At 46.2% G+C, this 16,737-nt stretch overlaps 1 protein-coding gene across 1 annotated transcript in view; it reads left to right on the top strand.

Annotated features, from left to right (window-relative positions):
• The first annotated feature begins 5,655 nt into the window (after nt 1–5,655).
• Nucleotides 5,656–16,737, top strand: part of LOC123758657 (uncharacterized) — a 36,676-nt gene continuing 25,594 nt past the window's right edge. Inside the window, exons 1-2 of the mRNA XM_069313899.1 lie at nt 5,656–7,069; nt 7,899–8,321. Coding sequence (XP_069170000.1) covers nt 6,316–7,069; nt 7,899–8,321 — 1,177 coding nt within the window. The 5' untranslated portion in view covers nt 5,656–6,315. The remainder of the gene's footprint in view (nt 7,070–7,898; nt 8,322–16,737) is intronic.

Below are 16,737 nucleotides of genomic sequence, written 5' to 3'. Positions count from 1 at the left end.
CCCCGGAGCTACCTTACCAAAAGATAAGTAAAACAGGGAAGGAACCGGGAGGCGGAGACCACACGTCCTAACTGAACAACCAAAACCAGAGACAAAACAAAGACCATAACGAGAAGAAAAAGACCACCCAGGCCAACGACCAGGACGGCCCCAAAACTCAAGAGCAGGCCAGAGGGGAACAACGCCCAGGACAGCAAGTGGAATGGAGCAGAAGGAACCGCAACACTGAACGCAAGCAGGAGCGGCTCTGCCAGCACCACATAACATGAGGTGACAGGACAATCCCAGACAACGGTCCCAGGACAACCCCGAAGGGAAGACAAACCAACCCTATCAAAGACCGAAGGACCCTTCGCAGTGATAGGAAAACCATACACCGCCCCCGAGACGAAACGTGCAGGTGGGAGATCAATAGCGATCCCACCTGTGGCAACACAAACGACGAGAAACGAACACCACGATCGAAAGCGCAAAGCGCAAATCTAAAAACAGTGACCCCCGCAACCCAAAGGAGCAACATAACCAGCTCCAGCAGGGAAGAATGATACACGCATCCCCGAGGCATCCAAGAGGAGAACTACTGTGGACGAGAACCGCAGGAAAACAAACACACCCGGTCCGGAAAAGGAACAAAAAAAAAAACGAAAACAGGACCGGAACCCAGCAAACCCGGTTCCAAGAAAAGGAACCAGGAAGGCAGGAGCAGCAGACCAAAAAAGTCCACCCCCCCCCCCACAGACAGCGCAACCCGAAGCTTGCAGAAAACCACACAGAAATCGCAGGAACTCGGTACCAAAACGGAACACCGGAGAAGTCCAAAAGCAGGACGTGGAACATGGACAGAGGCCCACCGGAGCACCAAACAGGATAATCAAGAAGCACTGACCCAGATACACCAAAAAAGTGTAGCATGGGGGAGGAAAAACTGCATTAGGTAAGGAAAACCACGAATACGGCCCAAGGAGCGGCCGGGAAGTAATGCACACGACCAACCACAAAATGTGTAGAGGAGCGCGTACATACCTAAGGGACCTTATGGACAGCAGGGTTATCTTGAGGTTCTTGAGATGATTTCTCCCTCGGCTATGTGAGGGTGCAGTCAGGCACCGAAGATAGGCAAGGAAAGTGTCCAGACAGGGAAAAGACCCAGGGGTCTACAATGAAAACAAAAGCACCGGGGCAGAGCCCCAAAGGACAACAGATGGACAAAAGGCACTAAAGACACATGCAAGGTGACCAAACACCACACCAAACACCCCAGTAAGGAGCCATCGACGCAATCCCGCCAAGCGGGGAAGAGTAAACAATGATGGAACAGTGAACAAGGGTGGCGGAGGGAGTAGAGTATCCCAAGAAGATACACGCTCCAAACGCATGAGCCTAACTAGAGAAGCAAAGCTCTACAAAGTACCAACGACGGAATCAAACCGTTCTGTATGTCCAACAAAAAGTCCCGCCAACCTGTGGAGAACTGAGGCGGCGCCCAAGCATATAACCAGCAGAGTAGCGAATAATAACTAGTCTACCGGCAAGTGTGGTCTAGAACAGACATGCGAGACACCGTACCGACACTCTGAAACACTCCGTACCGAATGGTGCGGGTTGGTGCCCAACCCGCACCATTGCCCGCCAATGATCACCCACAACTACTGTATATGCAACAAAAGATAAGTAGTTCCTTAGTGTTTGTGTTTATTGACCAATCTCCGCGAAACAATAGAAACTGGGATAGTGGCACAAGCCACCCGTGCGGCACATTGTGGGCACGAAACAATGGGCATAAAAGGGATAAGCTCAGAATCAGGAAAGACCGGAGGAATGACCGGCACAGTAACAGGCCCGGTGATGTGCGGAACCAAGTACCACGTAACGTGGTGGTGGGGCCCCACTATTGGTGCAAGGGCGGGTTGGACATGTAAGTGAGTGGGAATGTATGTTAATCTTGTTTGAGGAGCTGTTCACTTGAGACAGTTAAACAAGTCCCAGCTGTGTCTGGGTACAAGTGACAGGATGAACAACCCAGCGGGTTTTCTTCCTATTGGGGAGTGTTGTACATGCTGCTATGGCGGTGTGTCCACTCACAAGATGAGTGGCGCTGCCCATTAAACTCGCCCCTCGAAGTAAAATTTAATTTAATTTAGTAGCTACCTCGCACGGGCCAAGAGGCCCTCCGCAGGGCCACTGTACTTATGTCTGTATGCAGGTACGCACAAGGGGACACAGGAGGTAGTGAGCACCCAAAGGAGCCAGACACTAAAAAGAACCCGAGTAATGGCAGAGGGAAAGGAAGCCAAAAGCACCAAAATGCCATGTATAGGAGGCAGACGCCACCCACAGGAGCAAACGTAAGACAGAGCCCAGAAGGCTCAGGAAACTGCGCAACAGTCAACTGACAGAAAAAGCGGGGCCCAAGAGCCAGAGTCAACCCCCGCAAGCACAACTAGGCAAGCACCCCACCAAAAGAGAGAACCAGCACTAGGCCGACAGGAGCGCCAGACAAGACTACCTCACCTGCAGAGCAGACACACGACCGTGCCACGACACAGGCGAGCCAAGTAACATACTAGGAGCAGCGCTAAAGGTATGCCCGAAAGCCATGCATACTCGAGGCAGTAGGCACAGTATGTACCCTTACCTGAATAAAATGCGAGGTCGAAGGAGAAAGACGGCCAGAGGTGTGCGCCCTGCAGAAGACGAAGCAGTACAGAGGAAGAACAAAGTGACACCCCCAGATATAAATCCAAAACACCCTCAGCATCCAGAGGGCCACGACTGGAAGGAGAAACGTGCAGCTCTAGAAAAACCACGAGAAACGTCGCGAACACACGAGCATACCGCCCGTAAACAAAACGCACACCGCGGCCCCAGCGCACGAGGTACGAAACGCACCACCCGTCCACCGGGAGGCGTGGCACGTACACCAGGCGGACACACAAATCATACACAAATCGTACACACAACGAACAGACATCGTACAAACACCAGGAAGGCGTGTGGAACGAAGACAAAGAACGCCAAAACTGGAAGTAGAGACGACGCGAAAACAAAATAAGACGAAAACAAAGCGAAAGAAAACAAATGATGGAAGGGAACCAACAAGGCCGACAAAAGACCCGATGGAAACCACTTCGAAAATCAACAGACGTTCCAATAATATTGGAAGGTACGAAGAGACTCACGAACCAACGAGAACCATGACAAGCACCCCAGACCAAGGAACATGCAGGGCCAACGATACGAAGCGGTTTAGGCACTATTTACTAGGTCAATATAGAAATCCATCAATGTTTGTTTCACACCTTGTATGGATGTACCTTACCTGAACACTTTTTTTTTTTTTTTTGTGAACTACATCGCGACATAGGAGCGAAAAGGGTAAGGAAAAGGGGGTGAAACACACCCCCAGGAATGACGGGACCGACGAACCCGAAGGAACACGGAACCAAACCCAGGGAGGGGTATACCCGAAAACAACAGGAACACAGAGGGAAGGAACAACCCTACTCTGAGGAACTGCCAGCCCCACACCAAAGGTACAAGGACCCAAGAGGGGCAAACGGGGCCGAGGCCCCCCAGGTAACCCCGCCCTAACCCCGGGAACCTCTACGGCATGACCCAGGGCCGAGCCGCACCCCCAAAGCCCCAGCTTAACGAGGAAAAGCCGGGGCAGCCGAGCAAACACTAATGAAGGGAGCCCACTGGTCAGACCCATACTGCACGATAGGAGGAACCGACTCGAATGCCTCTGCCGCCACCCCGGAAGAGGAAAACCCCCGAGACCGCCCAAGTCTCAACCCAACCAGACCCCGCCCCAACCCCGAAACCCTCCTATGGTTCGGAGCAGGAAGCAAGGGAGGAAGTGAGTAGAACAGAAAGGGAGGAACAATAAGCGGAAGGAGCCAGAGCCGAAGCGACCCCCACCCCCATGTCCAGACCCCATCCACCAAAACGGGGCAGCCTCGGGGCATCCGGGGCCGCAAACCAAGAGCGTTGCAGCAACACACACCCAGGAAGCAACGCCGCAGCCGCCTGCACCCGAGTATCAAGACCAGTGGCCTGGGTGAAGGAGAGCGCGTACCGACAACAATCATCGGAGGACTCCGGGTCACAAGAACAAGGACCCAACAGGTAGCATGGCGGAGGCACAACCGGTGAGTGTCCCCCTGAGACAAGGGGACAGATCAACCATCAAACTCGCAGGACACGAGGGGGACTCCAGGGACACACCTAGAGGACCACAGAGCCCCCGTGGGGTTTCCCAGGGCCCTTAGCCTTTGGTACACGCTAAGGGAAGCCCAGGCAGGGTACCGCGAACCGGCGCCCAAATCTACCAACAAACTGCTAAAGCTGAACCCCCGGGACGTGTCCACTCACAGGGGCCAAGCGGGGAGTACCGCCAACAGAAGAATTCGAAAGAAATTCACCTAGAACAGGAAAGGGGGACCATAGTAAAAGCAGACCCCCCACCAGGCAAAAACAAAAACAAAAGGAAAACCCCGCACAACGTACCCAGGTGGAACAGAGCCGGCCGCTGTTAATGGTGAAAACTAGCTGTTCAGTACCCCGTGCCCCTACCAGTGACGAAAACTACCACCTACCCAGAGTTTTCTTTTAGTGTAAAGGTAGTGAGTAAATGGAATGGCCTAAAGGAGCAGGTTGTAGAGGCAAACTCAATTTACAACAACTGTAAAATCAGGTATTCAAGGGAAATAGGTCAGGAGTCATTGCATTAGACAACTGGCAGCTAGAAAAAAAGGGTCCAAGAGCTAGAGCTCAATCCTACAGACACACATATGTTGGTGACTGCACATTATCTCGTCTCTCTCTCACCCTCCCCCTCTCTCCTTCACTCTTTGCTGCCCCCCTCTCCCTATCTCTCTCACACCCTCCCCCTCTCTCCTTCACTCTTTGCTGCCCCCTCTCTCCCTCACATCTAGTAGATGTGAGAGAGGGATTCATTTTTCCCTTCCCTCTTGCCTTTTCCCCATCTCTCTCTCTCTCTCTCTCTCTCCCTTTTCCCATCTCTCCCTTTTCCCCTCTCTCCCTCACTCTCCTTTTCCCATCCTTCTCTCTCTCTTTCATTTTCCCCCTCCCCCTCTCTCTTTCCTTTTGACCTCTCTCCATTCTTTATCCCCAGTCTCCCTCACTCTTTCATTTTTCCTCACTTTCCTGGGAGAGAGGGAAAAGGAAAGTGAGGGGAAACCCTCACTTTCCTTTTTCCTCCCTCTTCTTCCTTTTCCCCTCACTCTCTTTCCTTTTCCCCCCCTCACTCTCTTTCTTTTTCCCCCTCCCTCCTCCTCTCTTTCTGAACTTGCAATACTATGAGCTGCGGAAAACTGGGGAACCTTCTGGAAAACAAAACCACATCAGATCTCATAGGAGTCACCGGAGGAGGCAATTGGAGCTGAACCTTCATAATGGGGGAAATGGGGCTGACCACCTACCCACCTATGGCAGCTCCCCTTACACCCTTATGTCATCCTGAGATGTTGGGTGAAACTGGGCCGAAGCATCTGGCCTTCAAAACCTCAATAGAAAGCAGACATTCTATTTTATAATACAGTATAAATTTATAAAGGAAAAAGTGAGGCTATGTACATGATAAGGAAAGCGAGAGATTGCACTAAAGAGCATCCTGTAACGCCTTCCTGTGATAAGTTAGCGTGAAAAGCAGTGCCCCATATGTGCCAGTGTTAGTACTGTAGTGACCAGGACAGGTCAGACTGCCTCAGACGGTACCCAGGACAGGTCAGACTGCCTCATACGGTACCCAGGACAGGTCAGACTGCCTCATACAGTACCCAGGACAGGTCAGACTGCCTCATACGGTACCCAGGACAGGTCAGACTGCCTCATACAGTACCCAGGACAGGTCAGACTGCCTCAGACGGTACCCAGGACAGGTCAGACTGCCTCATACAGTACCCAGGACAGGTCAGACTGCCTCAGACGGTACCCAGGACAGGTCAGACTGCCTCGTACGGTACCCAGGACAGTCAGACTGCCTCGTACGGTACCCAGGACAGGTCAGACTGCCTCAGACGGTACCCAGGACAGGTCAGACTGCCTCAGACGGTACCCAGGAAAGGTCAGACTGCCTCATACAGTACCCAGGACAGGTCAGACTGCCTCATACAGTACCCAGGACAGGTCAGACTGCCTCAGACGGTACCCAGGACAGGTCAGACTGCCTCATACAGCACCCAGGACAGGTCAGACTGCCTCATACGGTACCCAGGACAGGTCAGACTGCCTCATACGGTACCCAGGACAGGTCAGACTGCCTCATACGGTACTCAGGACAGGTTGGATAGAATGAAACTAAATAAATGCCTTGTGATAATCAGTGTTAAGTGGCCTGTAATTGGTGATTGGATACCTATAATTGTGAATGGGCAACCAGTATACAGGAATGGGCAGCCTGCAGTTGATGATGGGCGGCCTGTAACTAATAACATACAGGATGTAAGTGGTGATGGAATACCTGTATACTATGATGGGCAGCCGGCACACGATGGTGAGCAGCCTGCACACGATGGTGGGCAGCCTGCACAGGATGGTGGGCAGCCTGCACACGATGGTGGGCAGCCTGCACACGATGGTGGGCAGCCTGCACACGATGGTGAGCAGCCTGCACACGATGGTGGGCAGCCTGCACACGATGGTGGGCAGCCTGCACACGATGGTGGGCAGCCTGCACACGATGGTGGGCAGCCTGCACACGATGGTGGGCAGCCTGCACACGATGGTGGGCAGCCTGCACACGATGGTGGGCAGCCTGCACACGATGGTGGGCAGCCTGCACATGATGGTGGCCAGCCTGCACATGATGGTGGGCAGCCTGCACACGATGGTGGGCAGCCTGCACACGATGGTGGGCAGCCTGCACACGATGGTGGGCAGCCTGCATGTTGTGATGGTCAGCTCACAAAGAATCGTCAGCCTGCACGTACTGAAGGAAGACACTGGCATTTGTACCTGGGAGTTGTACTGTTGTTTGGTATGGCCGGAGCTGACCAGACAACCACTGATGTTCACAACCTGCCCTCAGGAAGGATGAACCCCGGAGGTAAACACTGCAAAACCACTGTGTAATTAGTACTATTATATACTCCCTCTCCATGGTTAGGTTTGATTAAGACTATATTAGGTTAAGCTTATGTTAAGTTAGGTTTTATTACATTTGGTTATGTTAATAGGGTGTATTATTCTTAAACATGGCATATGAAATTTGAAAACTATTTTAGTATCCCCTAGAATTTCATTTACAGACCATTCTCATTTAAGATAAAGGTTCTCTTGTCAGTTTACAAGTACAGTAGACTATTATTGGAGCCATAATATACTTTCAGACTATCACTAATCTAGTTAACTATCCAGTTGGTGTGAGAAAGGGTTTAGTGACTTGTGGTAATCACTTTACCACATTAAGGAGGAGGAGCTCAATGTTGAGGGTAAGTCTTCAGGATTATGGTGGCAGGTGGGAATGATTTACACAAGTGATGTATAGGTAGACCTTATACATCACCATATAGGCTCCATGCAGTGATGTAAAGACCTCACTGTAGAGACCAATTTACTACTCTAATAAAAATTCAACTATTTTGTCTAACCAGAAACGTAAACACCCATGAAACCCACCTAACCTATTGAGGCCGTTGTGCACATAATGTCAATATTACTATATTACTATTCTGTAATTGTACGAACATTATTAACTAATTGGTCAAATGTTAACTTGAGCATTTTGATGTAGTTTAGTGTGATGGTAAGGTGTGACATAATAGTATAGTGTGACACTACAGGTTGTATCACCATAGGTGGTATTAGTGGCAGAATATGGCACATGTGGCACTCTTGAGTGATGGCAGGAGCTCATTGACCATTTTCACCAACAGACTGTATAGTGCATCAGCTGGTCCACACTGAAGCCTCCCCGAGGTACTACTTCAAGGATGAGATGCTCACCCTCAGCTTCCTTCCTCAAGCTCCCACCGATCAAGTTCTCTCCGGGATCAATTTCACTGTTTACAAGAATAACAGGGAAGCCATTTTAACAGCGATGGTTCCTGAACTGAATTCCAGTGCAATGGGCTGCTTCAGTAATGGCAAGCTCTCTGAGTCAATTACTGTGGAAAAATTTGAAAATTTAAAACATTTTGAATGGGTGCACATTGACATGTCTATCAAGAATAAAAGTTTAATTATTAATGGAAATTACACAGTGTGTCCAAGTACAGCAGTGGAGGAGCCATTATACATGGTGGTGACAGTGACTCAGTCCAGAAGCCCCATCAACTTGGTCACCAACTGTCAACACGGTCAGTCTCAACTTGTCTTACATTCACATGATGATAAATTCAACTGAGTCTCGGTACATTTCCAAGTTGTCATCATGCTTGGGAAAGGTTGTATTATAATAGAGGGTCTAGCAAAAGTAATATTTAATATATTTAACCCTTAACATGCTCGGGGTCTAATATCCTGCTATCCACACAGGCGCATGTCATTTTGAAAAAAAAAAAATTTTTTTTTTTTTTGCTAATCTGTTAAGTTCTGTTCACTGATCACGGGAAAAATAAAAAAAAAAATTCTATTGTACTTACTTTTGTTGCAATAGAGCCGAGAAGCTCGGTGATGACGTCACAATCTGCATGTTCGCTCATGCAGTACACGCCCGGGAGATGTTGCGCGCGGTCCTCAAACAGCCAGAGTTGCCACAAATATATTTTCGCGCTATTTATTTACAATGTCTAAGCGCATTTTATTTAATTTTTTTTCACTAATTGTGTTCCAAATACTGTTTGAACATATTTTGTATCAATAATTGTTGCATATTTGAGTATACACAGGCGCACACAAATGTTTTCAATTACGGCAATATAATATGTCATTACAGTCTATTATATTGTATGTTCTGCTTATATTTGTATATATTTACACACACGCACACGCTATCTGCTTATATGTTTACATATTTACACACTCGCACACGCTATACACACTTTGAAGCACACTTAGAAGATTTCTAGACTGTGGTAGTCATTGAAGCAGTCGACAGCACATAATGGGATACCACACGTTTCACACCATGTTTGCACACGCTTCCGTTTCTTGTCTCTACGTGTCGTTGTTTTACACACCAAGCAATCACGTTGGGCTATTGCACGCTTCACACCAGGTGGCAAATACTTAAGTTTGTGTGCTAGGAAGCCTTCAGTGTGAGCGAGGCGTGGAGTACCAGCATGCTGCAACAGTGGGTTTATGATGGGCCGCTGAATACCTGGGACATCTTTTGCAAACTTTCCTAATAACTGTATTGCAGCATCAAATACAAAGTCACGGAAAGTGGGCTTACGTCCAGTTCTCACAAGGTACATGTTGAAACAGTTCAGCATGCTCATGTCCACAAGATGGAAGAACACTTTTTTCGTCCACCTACATGTCTTCCGCACACACTCTGCAGTGCCAATCATCATGTCTGATTTATCAATCAACCGCAGGTTGATATTATAGTCTAAAACACAGTCTGGCTTATATAGTGGTGCGTTTGTTTTATGGCTCACTTTCCCACTGTTCACCATTGTTCCATCATGAATTGTTGTCAACAAGTTCACCTCTCTTTTGTCTTTCCACCGAACTGACAGAATGTTATCACTTTTCCTTCTCTGACACTCACCAACTGCAATGTCGTTGTCAAACACAGGCATTTCCCTTCGTAATTACCTAAGTGTAATTACCTAAGTGTAGTTACAGGATGAGAGCTACGCTCGTGGTGTCCCGTCTTCCCAGCACTCTTTGTCATATAACGCTTTGAAACTGCTGACGGTCTTGGCCTCCACCACCTTCTCACTTAACTTGTTCCAACCGTCTACCACTCTATTTGCGAAGGTGAATTTTCTTATATTTCTTCGGCATCTGTGTTTAGCTAGTTTAAATCTATGGCCTCTTGTTCTTGAAGTTCCAGGTCTCAGGAAGTCTTCCCTGTCGATTTTATCAATTCCTGTTACTATTTTGTACGTAGTGATCATATCACCTCTTTTTCTTCTGTCTTCTAGTTTTGGCATATTTAATGCTTCTAACCTCTCCTCGTAGCTCTTGCCCTTCAGTTCTGGGAGCCACTTAGTAGCATGTCTTTGCACCTTTTCCAGTTTGTTGATGTGCTTCTTAAGATATGGGCACCACACAACAGCTGCATATTCTAGCTTTGGCCTAACAAAAGTCATGAACAATTTCTTTAGTATATCGCCATCCATGTATTTAAATGCAATTCTGAAGTTAGAAAGCATTGCATAGGCTCCTTGCACAATATTCTTAATGTGGTCCTCAGGTGATAGTTTTCTATCTAGAACCACTCCTAGATCTCTTTCTTTATCAGAATTCTTTAAAGATTTCTCACATAATATATAGGTTGTGTGGGGTCTATGTTCTCCTATTCCACATTCCATAACATGACATTTATTAACATTAAATTCCATTTGCCAAGTGGTGCTCCATATACTTATTTTGTCCAGGTCTTCTTGAAGGGCATGACAATCATCTAAATTTCTTATCCTTCCTATTATCTTAGCATCATCAGCAAACATGTTCATATAATTCTGTATACCAACTGGTAGATCATTTATGTACACAATAAACATCACTGGTGCAAGAACTGAACCCTGTGGTACTCCACTTGTGACATTTCTCCATTCCGATACATTGCCTCTGATTACTGCCCTCATTTTTCTATCAGTCAGAAAATTTTTCATCCATGATTGAAGCTTACCTGTCACCCCTCCAATATTTTCCAGTTTCCAGAACAACCTCTTATGTGGAACTCTGTCGAAAGCCTTTTTTAGGTCCAGATAGATGCAGTCAACCCAGCCATCTCTTTCCTGTAATATCTCTGTGGCCCGATCATAGAAACTGAGTAAATTCGATACACAGGATCTTCCTGATCGAAAACCATACTGTCTGTCTGATATTATATCATTTCTCTCCAGGTGTTCTACCCATTTAGTTTTGATTAGCTTTTCCAATACTTTCACTATTACACTTGTCAATGATACAGGTCTATAATTGAGGGGGTCTTCCCTGCTGCCACTTTTGTAGATTGGAACTATGTTAGCGTGTTTCCACACGTCTGCTACGATTCCTGTACACAGGGATGCCTGAAAGATCAGGTGAAGTGGAATGCTGAGCTCAGATGCACATTCTCTCAGAACCCATGGTGAAACGCCATCTGGGCCAGCTGCTTTGTTCCTCCCGAGCTCCTTTAGCATATTTTCCACTTCATCTCTAGACACCTCTATCCGCTCTATGTTGTTCTCTGGAATTCTTATTGTGTCTGGTTCTCTGAAGATTTCATTTTGTACAAACACACTTTGGAACTTTTCATTTAATGTTTCACACATTTCCTTTTCATTTTCCGTGAATCTGTTTCCCATTTCCAACCTCTGGATATTATCCTTTACCTGCAATTTGTTGTTTATGAATTTGTAGAATAGGCCCGGTTCTGTTTTACATTTATCTGCTATCCCTTTTTCAAAATTTCTTTCTGCCTCTCTCCTTACTGCTGTATAATTGTTTCTCGCATCTTTGTATCGCTGGTATGTTTGGGGGTTTGGCCTCTTCCTATACTGATTCCATTTTTGTGTCTTTTGGTCTCTTGCCCTCTCACAATTTCTGTCGAACCAATCCTGTTTTCTGGTCCTGCATCTCTGTTTTGGTATAAATTTTTTTGTGCCTTTATCATATATTTCACAAAACTTGCCATACATCTCATTCACTTCCTTGCCTAGCATCAAGTCTGTCCAATTATACTCACTAAAAAAATTTCTAAGGTCACCATAATGTCCTCTCCTGAAGTCTGGTTTTTCAACTGCTTCAACCTCCTTATTTTCTTCCAGCTTATAACGCATTGCATACTTTATTCCCAAAAAGACATGGTCACTTTTACCCAAGGGAGGAAGGTACTGAATGTCAAATATCTCTTCCTCCTTCCTGGTAAATATCAAATCTAGCATGGAGGGAACGTCCCCTTCCCTCATCCTCGTAGCTTGTTTAACATGTTGATACAAGAATGTTTCCAGGATGAGGTCTACAAATTTACAGGTCCAAAAATCTTCTGTTTTAGCTTCATATGCTTCCCAGTCTATGGATTTCAAGTTGAAGTCACCGACTATCAACAGTCGTGATCTATCGTTATCCGCTCTCGCTATAATCTCTCTCATTATTGTTATAAGACCTTCACGTTTACTATCTAGCTCCTCCTTTGACCATGTGCTGCTTGGCGGTGGACTATATGCATTTATCATCATTAGTTTATCATCCTCATAGCAGATCTCTAGTGCTATTATGTCAACTTCTTGTGGATTGGCAGTCATTATTTCCTTCACCTTTAGGTGTTCTTTTACCAGCACAGCAACGCCACCGCCTTTCCTAATTTTTCTGTCCCGTCTCCAAATTGAGTAGCCCCTTGGGAATATGACCTCATTTAAAATTACATCTTCAAGTTTTGTCTCCGTGAGTGCAACAATGTCTGGTGTCTGCAGCTGTATTACATCACTTAACTCCAGTATCTTCGATCTCACTCCATCTATGTTGGTGTATGCAATCTTCAGGAACTTGTTCCCCCTCTCCTTATTCTTCACTCCCCCTCTCTCTATTGATTTTGTTGGTTTGCCTTTATGTACCACTTTACTGGTTTGCCTACCCCTATCACTTTGTAGAAAAAAGAATTTATTTCTTCTTCATTCCTGCTCTCATTTAAATGTTTTGCCTCGGCGAGGTTCAGTTTCAGCTTCTCTCTATCTTCTTTTGAAAGATCTCGTCTTAACGACCACCCTTTCCCATCCTCATCCCTTTGCAATTTTCTAGCATTCCTTAGTACTTCTTCCATCTGTTTGGCACCGTTTAGGGTGATCCTCAAAGGTCGATCTTTCCCTTTTACGTACCTGCCTATTCTCCTGTAGTCGCACACATTCTCTCTGTTTGTAAGACCTTCCACGAGGCCAACAATTTTATCTACTACTTTAGCTTCTTCTACAGCTCTTTCTGACCTAGATGTTATCGCCTTTTCTTTGCAGCCAAAAATGATCAGGGACTTACTCCGATCAACTGTGTTTTGCACCAACTTCGGGTTAGATGCCAATTCTTTCCTCACTTCTAGCCTAATGTTTGTTTTATCTTGGTTGCTGCAGTGTTTGACTTCCTTTACTGCTTCTTCTATTTTTTCCTTCTCCTTGGCCACTTGTGCATAAGTGAGTTGCATATCTTTCTTGCACTGTTCTATTCCCTGTGTAACTTCCTCCATCTGTGCTGACAAAAGCTGTTTCTCCTGTTGAATTTCCTTGCCTAACCTATTGTAGTCATTTATGTTTAAATTTACTTTAACTTCTTCCAAAGCTATTTTTAAGAGTTTATTTTCTTCTTCCATGGCTTTGCAATTTGTTTCCAATTGATTCTTATCCTTGCGCAAGTCTTTCACTAAACCCTCAAGACATAAAACTTTGCTATTCAAATGGGCATTACTTTCTTTCAATTTACTAATTATTTCTACATGAGAGTTCACTATAGTATCTAAATTTACCAACTTGTTATGTAGACTACTAATATCAATGCTTTCTTCATTGAATCCCTCAAAATCAAGCTCTGTTTTGTTTTTCCCCTTGCCGGTGGCCATCTTGAATGTTCTTCTCTGCACTGTAAACACTAGGGGCAACTTTTTCTCATCCGATTCTTCACTTCCCTTAGCACTTTCCTGTTATCTCACCTATTTTTCAAGAGCACTATACCTTTATGTTCTGTGGGACACCACTCACTACCATCAACCTGTACTACAATACTTAGGATTGTTGAAATATGCTGGAGCTCCTCTGCTGCAAGTGTTGACCCTAGGGGTGTCACCTTTATGTTGTGGCTGTGTCGTTGTGGCTTTACTGTACCAACCAATCCGGTTCTATTTTCTAGCAAGAACCGAGCTAGCAAGGGACTTGTATAGTAATTATCTGTGTATAAAATGTGTCCCTTGTTCATCCACGGAGCCATGATGTTCTTCACTACACTCCCCGAGAATCCATGTTCGTCGTTACCGGGAATGTCTACATCACTAGCCGAGTACAGAATCATGTGTAACACGTATCCTGTCTCACAATCACAAAGAACAAAAAATTTCAGGCCAAATCGGTTTCGTTTTGAGGGAATGTACTGTTTGAATGGAACACGTCCCTTGAAAAGTATGAGAGATTCATCAACCACCAGCTTCTGTGCTGGTACGTAAAAATCTCTGAATTTTCCAATAACATCGTTCATGTAGTGCCTCACTCGCCACAGTCTATCATCAGGTGTTCGGTCCTGAACACTTCCAAAATGTAGACACCTGAGGAGTATCTGAAACCTGTCTCGTGACATATATTTCCCGAATAAAGGTGTTGGTATTGTCTTGTCCTTGCTCCAATAGTCATTTATTGCATGTTTGTGACAGTGCTTCATCAACAAACAGAGTGCCAAAAACACATACATTTCCGCCACTGTGGTATTTTTCCAACGCTGCAGTCGTGAAAATTCTGTGATTTCCCTCTCAATCAGGTAAGCAGCATGCAGGTTCGTTTGGTGTACAATGTATTCCATGAGTGGTTCATCATAGAATGCTGTAAAATATTCCATCTCAGCCATGTCCTCACCTTGATTAGGGAAAAGGTTTGTAATCCCTACATCTTTATCGTCAAAGTGAGGAATATTAGGAATAAAATCGTCACCATCACTCCACTCAAGTACACCAGGCGTCCTGCGAGATGCAGAGGAAAGACGGCGAGGAAGCGATGCATACCGGCGACCAGGAGCTGAATACCGTCTGCGAGAAGCACGGCGGCTACGTGCACGTGAGGTGGGTGCACGTGAGGTGGGTGCACGTGAACACGAGGGTCTTGGTCCCTCATGTGGTGCCATGCGGTGGCGCTTGGCTGGGCGAGATGCTGCTGACGCGACAATTTCTCGCCCAGTTACACCACTGGTACCAGCCACAGGCTCAATAAAACTTTGATCTGAGTCACTAAACCCAGAAAAGGAGTCACCTCCCTCTGACTCATCACCCTCAAACAGAAAATATCCACAGGAACTGTGAGGTCGTGGTAGAATTGGGGTAGAAAATGGGCGAGGAGGCATGGGAGAGCGTATAGGCCTCGCCATGGCATGGCGGTCATTCTCACTTTCACTGCTGCTGCTACTATCACCCGACAACTGTGTATAATCCTCATCGTTGTCTGAATCGCCAAACACACTTTCTTCACCTTCAGAGAATAATTCGTGGGCTATTTGCTCTGGGGTGAGGGACTGAGTGGTGCGTGCCCGTGAGGCGTTTGACCGTGCGCTTGCCATGGTGACTCTCGCTAAACTGAGGCCTCCCATGCCATCGAATCGTGAGCTGGATTTTTTTTCAAAATGGCCGCTGTTTACTAGAGCCCCTGGGCAGCGTATGGGACCCCCAGCTACACCGCGGGCCATTCAAATCGTGCGCGGTACCCATACACTTCATATGAAGTGAAGCGCAGTTGACTGGTAAAACGATTTACACTTCATATGAAGTGATGCGCACTTTAAGGGTTAAGCAACCTGTAACAAAGTAGTCTACATCGTCTGCTCACAACTGAGGGTTCTACATTCGATTTCTGCGGCTTCCTTTCACCTGATGGCTCTGTTCACCTAGCAGTAGGTAGGTACCTGGTACTTAGGCAAGTGATTTTGTGGGTTGCATCCTGTGAAAGGTCAGTAGTTGGTGTAGGGGGGACCTCTATAACACTTGGTACAGGCTTCCTGTACCCCCAATAATGCCGGGTTTGTCAAATTAATTGTAGGAGACTGTGGTGGCTGTTGAAATCGCCATGTCCCAATTAGTATTAATACTCTGCTAATATATCCTTATTATCTATATTTATCCATGTTTAAGTTAAAGCTAATCTATAGTTTCTGTGAATGCAATTACTCCTGATTTGTCTACTTTATTTCTTATGCTTCACCTATTTGTGTAATATACCGTTATGATGCTGTTATGTTTGTATCCATTTCTGTCACCCCTTGTCACTGCTGTCACCCCTTGTCACTGCTGTCACCCCTTGTCACTGCTGTCACCCCTTGTCACTGCTGTCACCCCTTGTCACTGCTGTCACCCCTTGTCACTGCTGTCACCCCTTGTCACTGCTGTCACCCTACCATTCATCTAACTTGAATGATAGCGTATTGAATTGTAGGTTTACCCCAAACAATTTCCTCCACTTTCCCAGCATTTTTATCTTATTTACAACTTTTTACTGCTGGCACACATCTACTTTATCATGCTCCTACAAATATGCTCCATATTCTCTATCTTCGAACACACACACGATTTTGATAAAGCCCACCAACAACTTGTAATGAAGAGGAAATAATTGCAACCCCTGTTTTAGATAAGTGTATCCCAGCCCTTGTATACATTTACTGTACTGCTACATTATTTCTAATGCAGTTGTTACAATACTCCCACTTGGTTGCAAAAGATATTTGGCCAAGGAACTTGGCTCGCTGGTTAACCATATGCCCCATCTGTGTCATATAACGCTCATAGTTGTTGTTGTTCTCGCTGGTGTCGGCCAACTGGGGCTGTGGGGTGGGAGGTTGTACTTGATCGTCAGCTGGCATAGGAACAGGTGGTGGATCTGGTGGTACCTGTGGAAGAAACTGTTAGGTGTATTAACAGGAATGTTTCTGTAGGAATGTCTA

This window comes from Procambarus clarkii, chromosome 1 (genome assembly GCF_040958095.1).
Source record: "Procambarus clarkii isolate CNS0578487 chromosome 1, FALCON_Pclarkii_2.0, whole genome shotgun sequence".
Taxonomy (NCBI): domain Eukaryota; kingdom Metazoa; phylum Arthropoda; class Malacostraca; order Decapoda; family Cambaridae; genus Procambarus; species Procambarus clarkii.
The sequence above is the reverse complement of the archived record's forward strand: the minus strand, read 5'-3'. Positions and strand labels throughout refer to the sequence as shown.